Source organism: Microcebus murinus, chromosome 11 (genome assembly GCF_040939455.1).
Source record: "Microcebus murinus isolate Inina chromosome 11, M.murinus_Inina_mat1.0, whole genome shotgun sequence".
NCBI classification, from domain to species: domain Eukaryota; kingdom Metazoa; phylum Chordata; class Mammalia; order Primates; family Cheirogaleidae; genus Microcebus; species Microcebus murinus.
This window is the reverse complement of record NC_134114.1, coordinates 12,825,627-12,838,163: the sequence shown is the minus strand read 5'-3', so window position 1 is coordinate 12,838,163 and position 12,537 is coordinate 12,825,627. Positions and strand designations below refer to the sequence as shown.

The window sequence follows — 12,537 nt, the reverse complement described above, 5'->3', positions numbered from 1 at the left end:
TTGCCTCTTCTCCAGCAGAAATTAGTTTCTGCCTATTTTCTAAAACTGTGAAAATTAGCAAGTGGCAACAACTGTGTATAATGTTTAACAGCCCAAGAGTGAAACGACTGATGTAAGTACAAAGAACCTTTGTCAGTAGTTTTATTGACTTTTGTTTACTGCCTGTTGAAAGTCAGGAAAATTGTACTGCTGCTTTAGTGACTGTGCTTTTGAACACTGTCCAAAGCATGGTAGACTTCTTATCCCGGTGATATGTATGCTCCACTCTTGAGAGTTTGTTGTAGCCAAGAAAGCAAAGACTGATATAACTTGCAGAGTCCTCTTTGTGGATTAGTAAGAAGGTGGGCATGGGAGTCCCGTGGTAAGATTTTCTCAGGAACTGTAGGACTGGGAATGGTATTTTATTAGCATAACATAATTGACTTTGGGTAAGCACCTATGGAATCTTTAAGTTCTCAAAGTTGAAGAGGGGTTATCAGAAGGTAAAGTTTGTGTTTGAAGTTGAATGAGGTAGAGATATACCCCATAATGGCAATGCAAATACAAATATACCTAACATATTAAATCCTCTCTGTAAGGCTAGTTGCAATTCCCACCCCTCCCCCCAAATAGTTAACTTACCAGATAACGAATTGTGCAATGGCTCTTTTTACTAAATAATCAGCATATTAAATATTTCTTAGAATACCAGGACTAGTCCTTTATAATATGATAACTCTGTAATGAGTCTCTCAATTGCAGACCTAATAATATACATGTAAATAAAGTTTAAAGTATTTCATGTAAAACAGGTCAGGATCCATTTAAAAGTCTTACAAGACAAAGTTTAAAACATTTTAAAGAAAATGTACTAAGGATGTTTTTAATTGATTAAAATCATAATACTTAGTTTTACATAGTCTCCAAGACATTTTGATTATATCAAGTTTTCAGACTTTGAATAAATTATCTCCAAAATGGGTAGGAAAGGACCCATTCTAGAAATAAATTTTAACTTATGTTCAGAAGCACCCAGATGAGTCGCCACATTGTGTTTGGTTTTTGCTATAAAAGCAAAAGTGGTCGCTATGAAATATGTTGTCCTGTGTGGGCTCATTGTGACACGCTGTGAATGGGTCCCCTGTCTGATGGTGCTCGGACACCCCCCTTAGCAGGCACCTGAGGAGGAGGGAAGAGACACAAGGGGAGTCAGACCCCGAGTGGGTCAAACGACATTTGAACTCTTGATCAGTTATCTGAGATTGAGATGCAAACTAGACAGCCTGTGATTGTCTGTGTCTATGAAGTAACCAAGGTTGGATTTGCTCAGAGTTTGCTACTTGATTTTCTAGGTGTCCTTCATTTGCTAGTCATGTCCATAGGCAGATACTTGGCTGACCTCACAATGTAGCAAACTAGTTTCTCATCTGTGTGGCCATGGCCTTAGAATTGTGATTTTTAAATCACTTGTATTAGATGAGGCCAGCACCTGCCAAATTGGTTCTGAAGACCCCTCCTAGTAGTGAAATACTCAGAGAACATCTCTGTGTTTCCAGAAGATGGCTTACTACTGGGACGATACCACGTGGAACACATTCTGTGCCTGGATTCCATCTGAATCTTTTCCCTAAAGAAATTTTCGCTCCCCTCAGAATTATATGCTGCGTAAATATCCCAGTTTTTTATGTCAGTAGGAAAATAAGTTTGGTGCATACAAGTTTGATTCACATACTAGTTTTCAGGAATGTGAAGTTGTCCGTGGCTTACTTTCCTACATGCTTTATTTCAGCAAATATTAAAACTGGTTTGAACAAGTCATTTGTTTAAACTCGCTCACTTCCAGTTTCCTCATCTACAGAATGGAATAATATTACCCATCTAAGCCACCCCATAAGGGTTTCTGTGTTAAAATGCCATATGAACTGAAGGATTGCTATCCGTTCCTCTGTCGAGTAAAGGGTATGTGATTGCTGCAAGGCTGCTAATAAGCAAGGCTTTGAAATCCGATGTCTATAATCAACAGCAGATCTTTGACGATAGAATAATAGAATGATTTTTTTAAAAAAAATTATCAGGCCGGGTACGGTGGCTCGCACCTATAATCCTAGCTCTTTGGGAGGCCAGGGCAGAAAGATGAGCAAGAGTGAGACCCCATCCCTACTAAAAATAGAAAGAAATTAATTGGCCAACTAAAAATATATAGAAAAAAATCAGCTGGGCCTGGTGGCCCATGCCTGTAGTCCCAGCTACTCAGGAGGCTGAGGCAGGAAGATCTCTTGAGCCCAGGAGTTTGAGGTTGCTGTGAGCTAGGCTGATGCCAGGGCACTCTAGCCGGGGCAACATAATGAGGCTCTGTCTCAAAAAAAAAAAAAAAAAATTATCATCTTTAAACATTTTGATGGTTGTTACCTTAGACTTTAAAGATAATATATATTTCTCATGTTTCTTGAAGGAATTGAGATCTATTGATTAACATCTATAAAAAGTGATTCAAAAATGAAGGCTAATTAAATACCTGGTTAACGATAGTTACTGTTGAGAATTAAATTTAACCGTAAGCTTCCTTCCCATCAGCCAAGGCAAAAGGGAGTCTGGTGCATATTCTACCCTCTTTTTCACTTTTGGTTACTGTATTTATTTTTGGCTTATTTAATCTTGCCTGAATTCATTCTTCTTTGGCAGAAGGAAGGTAGGGCATAGTAAATTACAGAGAGTTACATAGGTCTAAGTCTACAAAATCACAGTCAGATAAAGCATGCCATTTCTGCTAAAGAGAATTATTATTTCCCTTCGAACCAATTAAAAAAAAAAATTTGGTCTCCTAGACCCATGTTGGAGTGACATGTAGCAATGGAGGATGGTAGAGTTGAATAAGACTCAGTTATGTGCCAGCCTCACCTCCTTACTAAGCTTGCACTTCTGCTCAGTGTGGTGAACAGTACTATTGTTGTTCTCTCCAGGAGACTTCATGATGTGTAGAAGCTCCCACCAGAGCTGTGGTGTGGGATTGCCTTGGGCTGCAGGGCCTAATCAGCATGTGCATGATTTTGCCTTCAGGGAGTGGAGAAAATAACCTCCTCCCTCAAGCCCTGGCTGGCCCTGGCCAAACCCAGTGACCCCTGTGTGAGTGCCTGGATTCCCACCCTCCACCCCCATTCCCACCCCTTTCTGGGCTCTTCTCAGGATTCCTTGGTTAGTTTTTATGAGATTCTCAAATGCTGAAACTCCTTAGAATTTCAAGGATCCACAGATGATACTCTCACTCTATTTTCCTTAATTAAATAAGCACAGATTGAATGTCTGGCATTCAGACAGGTGGCTATTTCCAAGTCCACCCTCATACCTCTTATTGTCATGAAGTATTTATGCAATTATAGAAGGCTAGATAACAGTTCAGGACAATGGGATTCCTTCACGGGTAAATGCATGTATTTCTGTCTTTGTTTGTAAAGACAGCCCTTCCTCCCTGGTCTTTGTGTCCTTGGTTGTCATCACCTTTGTTACCCTTTATTTAACTTTTAAGCTGCAGGAGGTGGGTGAGGTGTACACATAATTAATTTTTGTGGAAGCTTTTGCATGCCCTGTTATTAATCATTGGTTTTTATCTAGGCATTCTGAAATCTTATTTTTTCAGATTGTAGTAAAAGAAGTTTGTTTTGTTGGTTTTTGGATTTTTTTTTTTTAGACACACAGTCTTGCCTGGGCAGTAGTGGTATCATCATAGCTCACTGCAGCTGCAAACTCCTGGGCTCAAGGGATCCTCCTGCCTCATGCCTCAGCCTCCTGAGTAGCTGGGACTACGGGCAGGGCCAACACACTGGCTAATTTTTTTATTTTTTTGGTAGAGACCAGATCTCTCTATTGCCCAGGATGGCCCTGAACTCCTGGCCTCAAGTGATCCTCCTGCTCCAGTCTAATTATTTTTGGTAGCATTAAATTATCCAAAGTGTACAAGATATATTTCATCCTGTCTCATCAATTAATTCATCAATTAAAATGAGATATATTTCATCCTATCTCCATGATACAAGCTTTCTCTTGCATCCATCACTTCTCATCCATATTAAATGCCTCACTGTCAGCCTGGCATTTGATATACTCATTTTTACTTTTTTTTTTTTTTTTGGCGAGCCAGCCAGGAGTCGAACCTAGAATCTTCTGTATTTTTACTTTTAATACCTTTTCTGAGATATAATTCACATACCACATAATTGACTTGTTTAAAATATGTATACCGGCCGGGCGTGGTGGCTCACGCCTGTAATCCTGGCACTCTGGGAGGCTGAGGCAGGCGGATTGCTCGAGGTCAGGAGTTCGAAATCAGCCTGAGCAAGAGCGAGACCCCGTCTCTACTAAAAATAGAAAGAAATTAATTAACCAACTAAAAATATATATATATGAAAAAATTAGCCGGGCATGGTGGCGCGTGCCTGTAGTCCCAGCTACTCAGGAGGCTGAGGTAGGACGATCACTTGAGCCCAGGAGATTGAGGTTGCTGTGGGATAAGCTGATGCCACGGCACTCACTCTAGCCTGGGCAGCAAAGGGAGACTCTGTCTCAAAAAAATAATAATAATAAATAAGTAAATAAAATAAAATATGTATACCATTCAGTGGGGTTTTTTAATATTCACAGATTTGTGTAACCATTACCATAGTCAATTCTAGAACATTTTCATCACCTCAAAAAGAAACCCCTTCACCCTTTAGCCACCCGGGCCCTGTATCCCCACCTTCTCTAGCAGCCCGAAGCAACCACCAGAATCTACTGTTTCCGTAGACTTCTGTATTCCAGGCGTTGTGTATATGAGTGGAATCACGTGGCATGTAGTCTTTTGTGACTGTGACTGCTTCTTTCACTCAGCACGATGATGTCACGGCTTATCCAAGTTGTAGCAGGTATCAGGACTTCATTGCTTTTTATGGCCAAATAACATTCCACGGTGTGGATATATCCACATGTGTTTTCTCCATGCACCAGTTGATGGCTTGGGGTGGTCTCCACTTTCAAGCACCCTCACAGACAGCAGCCTCTTGTCTCTTCTCCCTGCAGACCTCCAGAAGCCATTCTGTGTCTGATTTTTTCCCCCTTATAAAAATATTATTTTTATGTCTTCAAAGATATATAGTCCTACAGACATTTTCATGTTATGTATGTGACTACCTCCTTCTTTTAGTGCAATCTGATTTTTTTCCCTTTCTTCTGAACTGGCTCTTCCTCCCCCCCTCCATCACCCAAAACAGTGTCCCCCCTACTCAGTGACAACCTAGCCTGTATGTTCTCCCATGTTCTCTTTGTTGTCATGCGAACATCCCAGGGTGTACTTACACAAACCTAGGTGGGATCGCCTGCTACACACCTGGGCTACATGGCGCTCCTAGGCTATACATCTGTACAACACGTAACTGTACGATACTGTGGGCAATTGTAACTCCGTAGTAAGTGTCTGTGAATCTAAACATAGAAAAGGTGTAGTAAAAACATGGTATTTTAATCATATAGGACCACTGTCCTATTTGTAATCCATTGTTGATTAGAAATGTCATTATGTGGCACATGACTTTATATTCATACACATATACATAGATAGAGCAGGGCTTTTTGTGGGGAGATCTTTTTTTTTTTTTTTTAATTAAAATGAGATTGGTGTACATACTTTTCTGTAGCTTGCTTTTCTCACTGAGTAATACTTTATGAAAGGTCCCAGAGTCAACTGATGTGTCTTCAGTTTGGTCTTATTTTTTAATGGCTGCATAATACTTCATGGCGTGGTACTGGAATATACTCGGCCGTCCCTCTGGGCACGGTCTTGTTTCCAGTGTTGGCACTTGCCACCAAGGGGCTCCTCATTTAAGCTTGTGCATCTCCTGCTGCAAGCCTCTTTCTCTGAACACAACGACCATCAAACAAGCACTGTGTCTGTCTTCTGCCCTCCCCCCACCTCCCCCTGTTCTGTCCCCGCTTGAGGACTGAACCTGCCAGGTTCTTTTTCCACCTCATGGCTTTCGTCCTGCTTTTTCTCTGCATGGGATGTCTCTTCTTTCCAGCATTTTAAGAGTCCAAGCTCTGGTCTGAATCCTTGCTGTTCCCATCTCCCTCAGTATTTTTCTCTCTCCTGTGTTCTCAAGGAACTTAATCTTGAATGTGGTTTAATATTAGGCTTTCTACCATATAAATAGTGATGTTTGGTGTACCTGTCACCCTCCTAAACTTCAGGGTCTTTGGAAACAACATCTGGCCCCAAGCTTTTTTAAATCTTTCCCTGAGCATGGATCCTGAAACCTTACATGTAGCAGGTATTTAATAAATATTCAGTAAATTGATCAAGCTCAGGTTTCCATTGACTATAACTGCCCGGGGTTAAGGCTGTTCTTTCCAGAATCTAACTCTAACTAGTTTGTTGCCATCAAAACTTCACTGTTAGCACACCGCAGGCAGTCTTTGTTGGAGGGAATTGGAGTTCTGGAAAACTAGTTATCAGTCAAGACTGGAGTGCCTTAGCGAAGTTTTGAAAAGCAAAATGCCTTTAAGTCATTCCTTGTCCAACCTCCAGCTGTGTCATCTTTAAACGTTCAATTCACCCGAAAAGTAAATTGCAACTGAAAAGAGAACCACCAATGGAAATCCAGGTCCGTCCTCCCCCACCCCCGTGATGGCGGGGGTGGGTGGGTGGGGTGTTGCCCAGGGCAACAATCAGCCTATAGATCCCCTTCCCCTGGTTAAATTACTGGGAAGGGGCAGACATACAATCGCAATGGGAGCCTGGAACTCATGGCCTCTCCCAGTGGCTCTCTCCTTCCCCTCCCTGGGCTGTATCAAATCCTACAACCACACCACACTAATTAGCCCGAGAATGGAAGGAGTTGTCATGGTGACCGGGCACTTTTTAAAGCACAGGAATGGTGTTCATTATTGTTCCACGTCTTTAGCTGTGGGGAAAAGGTCAGTGTGGCAGTTGTTTTCCATATGAATTTTGGCCCAAGAGCCAAACTGAAGGTGGAATGTTCCTCAGAGAGACGGGAAGATGGTGAGTGTGGCTGAACTTTTTGGATGGGGAGGCCCTTTTGGTAATATCTTTTAGAATGTTTTAAGAACTCAAGTGTCAGGCTAAGGGATCGTGCAGATTCTGTTAAATAGACACTGGAAGAAAAGAAACGAGGAATAAAAAGAGTGGGTGAGGAACAGCGAAAGCTTTGGAGATGGAGATATGTAGATTAAAGTCTTTGAGCATCAAATGATTAAATATTAAATTTAGAGGGTTTCTCTGATATTATGAATTTAACAAAGTTGAATAAGTCTGATACTTTATTCGGTGTTCGTTTTATATTAGCTCTACACTAGTCTTCGTAGATTGCTACTGGTCAGATTATATTTGCAAATAAATATAACAGAAGCATTGTAACCAAATACTTTCAGAACAGTTACCCATCCCTATTTTTTAATCCAGAGATACAGTGTAAGAGTCACCAAGGGTGATTTTGTTTTCATGTTTTTATGCTTTTCTTTTCTAAGGATAGTTTAAATGCTCAAGACTTAAAAACCAGAGAGCCACAGTTCTTTGGATGTTTGCCCTACTTTGTTGGCTGCACTCTGTTAGAATACTGCTAAGTAAAGACAATTTGACCACAGTGTTTGTAGAAGAAATTAAATATGAGAGAAGTCAGCCTGCTAGAGCTGATGGCAGCAATTCCATCAAAAGTTGTGAGGGAGATTTGCAAAGCATTCTTTAAATTTATTTTTTGCCAATGTTGAAAGTGGGCAGAGTGACATGGCTTTAAGCCTAATTTTGTGTTAATGACTGACTGCATTTTTAAGGGTCACAAATTAAGCCACTTTGCATTTTTTTGTACTTTTTAACAGTGACATCCTTTGGCACTGTTTTTCAGTTATTTTATTCACAGTTGTGTAGGATAACAAAATACAGATCAATCAAAGAGTGGATTAAAATAACAAGTCACCATCCAAAAAGCTGTAAATGGGAAATGGCCCACTTTTTTGCTTTGCCCTGAAAAACTTTTGTCCTGGCACAAATGCCACTTTGTTTGAGCACTGAGTAGATAGAGAATACATTTCAGAACGTTAAGTCTTGGTTCGATTTCCTCTGTCTTCAATGTGTATGTTCTTGTGCTCACTTTATTTAGTGATCATAGTATGAAACTCACAATAAATGGGATATTTGACTAAAAATTGAGCAAATTTAAATTCTTCATTTTTGTCTCTTTTCTCCACCGGGGCTAGCCCTGTTACCCCCATTCTCCATTCTTCTGTGTGTGAGTGTGTGTGAGTGTGTGTGTGTGTGTGTGTGTGTGTGTGTGTGTGTGCCCTTCCACCCCTCAATGGAGCACTGTATTCTTTAGCTAAAAAATGCCTTTAAAGTGAAGCTTAAAAAGTAAAATAAAGTGACATTTATATGACACTTTAGATTATTTGGAAAAATCTATTTAAAGATGGTGATACATTTATGATATTTGTAAGGTGGAAGTTTGAACACAGATATTAATATGAAGGAATTATTGGTATCTTTTAAGATATGGTAATGGCGTGGTTATATTAAAATAGGACATATACTAAAATATTTACGGATGAGAGGATGTGATGGCTGGGGCTTTCTTCAAAAAATATAAGGGGGGCCGGGCACGGTGGCTCACGCCTGTAATCCTAGCACTCCGGGAGGCCGAGGCGGGCGGATTGCTCGAGGTCAGGAGTTCGAAACCAGCCTGAGCAAGAGCGAGAGCCCCATCTCTACTATAAATAGAAAGGAATTAATTGGCCAACTAATATATATATAGAAAAAAATTAGCCAGGCATGGTGGCACATGCCTGTAGTTCCAACTACTCAGGAGGCTGAGGCAGGAGGATGGCTTGAGCCCAGGAGTTTGAGGTTGCTGTGAGCTAGGCTGACACCACGGCATTCACTCTAGGCTGGGCAACAAAGAGTGACTCTGTCTCAAAAAAAAAAAAAAAAATATATATATATATATATATATGGGGAAGGAGTGAGTTAGGTGCATGGATGGGAAAGTGTTGCCATGGGTGATGGTGTTAGATGGAGGTGATGGGTCCACGGGAATTCAGTTTCTGTTCTGTATTTTTGTATAGATTCAGATTTCTTGTACGTGTCCAGGGGGTCTAAAGCAGTGGTGGGGGTGGCCTTATTAACTCTCGGTATCTAATTCCATCTTATTTGTGTCCCACCTTTTCTGCACGGTTTAGATGCCAGACCAGTTTGACCAGGCAGTCGTGCTAAACCAGCTGCGGTACTCAGGGATGCTGGAGACCGTGAGAATCCGCAAAGCTGGGTATGCGGTCCGAAGACCCTTTCAGGATTTTTACAAAAGGCAAGTGGGAGCTGAATGGATCCTTTCTCTTTTCAAAGGGATTGGAGAAGATGGAACCGTAGCAGAAGGTGACACTGGTGTGTTTTTGTGCCACAGGTATAAAGTGCTGATGCGGAACCTGGCCCTGCCCGAGGACGTCCGGGGGAAGTGCACGGCCCTGCTGCAGCTCTACGATGCCTCCAACAGCGAGTGGCAGCTGGGGAAGACCAAGGTTCGAACCTTTTGTGTGCCGGTTACTGTTTTATTTGAAGTCCTTGACTTGTCGGGGACTCTGTTGCATTAGGGAACACATTGAAACGTCTCATCCTAATTGGGGTGTGTGTGTGTGTGTATGTGTGTTCGGGCAGTCAACAAGTGTTAACAGATGAGTGACTCAGTGTCGTGCAAGTACTAGGCAGCCCCCTAGGTCTATGAAGGGAAAACCCAGACCCTTCTAACGTTCTGTAATTCAAATGCTGGCTGTTGTCCCTGCAACCACAGCAACTGTTGAGTGAGAGACCAGCAGACAGTCTAAAATCCTAGAGGTTGCAGAAACTCAGTCCAGAACGTGAGAAGTAAAGTCCACTTTTGAACATGCTGCAGTGACGGCAGCCCCTAACCCCTGTATTCCAGATGGGGGCTGGGTAGTGGGCAATCTGGCCGGAACACCAAGCATTAGCCATAAAATTAGTTGTGTGACCTCTTCTCCCTACATCAGGGAACTACCAAAAATTTCATTTGGCTTTTCCCTCTTGCTCCCCAGCCACCTCTAATAACTTATCACATGGGAAGGACAGAAATGTGACTCTGGACACAGAAATGCAGGCAGCTGGGCTTGGCCTTTGAGTACACCTGTGTCCGGAAAAACAAGAGCTGATCCTTGGGGCCCCACGTGTAGTAATGCGAAGTCTGAGAAGTATTTTAAAGTTTTCATTTACAGTATGTTGTTTTTAACCAAGGAGTTTCTTTGTTTAAGAGAGAGAGAGAAGGAGACAGGAAAAGCAGGAAGGCAGGAGGAAGAGAGAGAGAAACCTGTATCTTGCAGTGTGACCAACATGAGGTGGACGACGTGTACTTAGACATCACCCACGAGCACTCAGCAAGGGAAAGGCATGAGGATCTAGAGCATACGTTGAGCTGCCAAGGGATTTAAGATGCAAACATTTCACAGGGTAGAGGTGGCATGCAGACGCACTGCATTGGCTCTCTATTGCCATGTAAAGTGTTACTGCAAACTTTGTGGCTCTAACAACACACATTTATAATCTCACTGTATTTGAGGGTCAGAGCCGGGTCCTCTCACCAGGGTCTCATGAGCCTTCAGTCTCTGTATCTTGGTGCTTCATTCTTTCGGGAGCTCAGGGTGCTCTTTCAAGCTCACTTGTTGTGGGCAGAATTTAGTTCCTTGTGTTTGCAGGGCTGAGGCCCCATTTTCTTTCTGGTTGTCGTCCAGGGCCCACTTGCAGCTCCTAGAGGCTGCCTAAGTTGCTTGTGCGTGTAGCCACCTCACATCACAGCAGGCCACTTCTTCAAGGCCTGCAGGAGAATCTCCTGCTCCAGTCCAAGACAGACAGAGTCTCATTTAATATAATGTACACAGAAGTGACATCACATAGCCTTTGCCATATTCAATTGGCTAAAAGCAAGTCACAGGTTCCACCCACACTCAGGAGGATTGAACGAGGGCAGAAGGCACTGGGGGTCAGCTGAGGGTGTACGCGTCCCAGGTTGATAGGGCTCTCCTGGGATCTGCTCTCCACTCCTGCCTGAGCCAACTCATCATTCAGGTCTTGGGTTAGACACAGACTTGGACAGGAATCCTATTTTTTTTTTTCTTTTGAGACAGCTTCTCTGTTGCATGAGTAGAATGCAGTGGCATCATCATAGCTCGTTGCAGCCTCAAACCCTGGGCTCAGGCGATTCTCCTGCCTCTGCCCCCTGATTAGCTGGGATACAGGTGCACACTACCACGCCCAGCTAATTTTTCTATTTTTAGTAGAGATGGCATCTCACTCTTGCTTAGGCTGGTCTAGAACTCCTGAGCTAAAGCAATCCTCCCACCTCAGCCTCCCAGAGTGCTAGGATTACAGGTGTGAGCCACCTGCACCTGGCAGGAATCCTTTTTTGACATTCTTCAGTGCACCCCCAAATTGGGTTAAGCCCCCTCTGTCATCCCAGGCCATTTTCCTCTTAGTCCTGTTGCAACACCTCATATGCTGTCATTCTGTCTTGCTGTCGACTTCTCTGTAGTTACCCAGTGGGGAACATAGAGTTAATTGTTCGTTCTACACAGTGCTCACAGTAGGAGTGCAGTCAATATCTGTTAAGTGCTGAAAAACCATAAGGGGTAACGCAAGGATGTTTGTTGTATATTTATTCACTCAAGGAAAACGTTCTAAAGAAATGGCTCAAGTAGAGCTCTTGCCGGTGCAATATAGTCTGCTCTGATTTTTTTAAAATCAAAAACAAATTGCATTCTCTATAAGCTCATAACCCCCCTCCTATCTCACTGCCTTGCACAGTGCAGTGACATCAAAGATCGTTATGACGCACCCCGGACATTAACAGTCTCTTCTCTGAGCTCCAAGTACCCATCCAGCTCCATTTCCAGCACAGAGGATGCAGATATGGGTGTTACCCCTGGCTTACCGTGTTGCTGGAAGATAAGACAGCTAAATCATACAGCACCATTTCTTTAAGGAGTAAGGAGACAGCTTCCCCAGAAGAGAAATCCCCGTGGATTTGAAAGGATCAGGGAAGTATTCAGGAAGAGGAAATCTTTAAAGAGGAGTTAAGTTTTAACTGGTGAAAAGTTGAAAGCAGAAGTTGGATGGAAGCTTATCAGTCCCAGGAACATTGGGAAGTAAATGCAAACATTAAAGCATTTGAACTGTGTCCTCTAGATTGCTTTGACCTTGACCAACATTCCACTTAATTATTTGCTAGCATTTGTTTCAGTGTGCTTGCCACCCGAAGGTCTTTACATTTAAGGCCTTTAACCCCTCACAAACTTCCGGGTCTTCTGGCTAAGGAATTTCTGTGGCATTTACACAACCAAGGGAAATGTGGCCCCTGTCAAAGGCAGCAAATTAAACATGGCTGCAGGTCCTAATTGGCTGGATGATACAGACCTACATAGTCCTTGCAAGGCAAGAATTCGTACCTGGAGGACTGGGAAGCATTTCTAGAAAAGGGGAACAGCCTGTGCCCGAGATTGTGATGTCATTCCCCACTGAGACGT

The 12,537-nt window shown here is 42.6% G+C and overlaps 1 protein-coding gene across 1 annotated transcript in view; it reads left to right on the top strand.

Annotated features, from left to right (window-relative positions):
- MYO10 (myosin X) overlaps positions 1-12,537 on the top strand; it is a 221,363-nt gene that overhangs the window by 173,639 nt on the left and 35,187 nt on the right. Inside the window, exons 20-21 of the mRNA XM_076007942.1 lie at positions 9,193-9,317; positions 9,414-9,528. Coding sequence (XP_075864057.1) covers positions 9,193-9,317; positions 9,414-9,528 — 240 coding nt within the window. The remainder of the gene's footprint in view (positions 1-9,192; positions 9,318-9,413; positions 9,529-12,537) is intronic.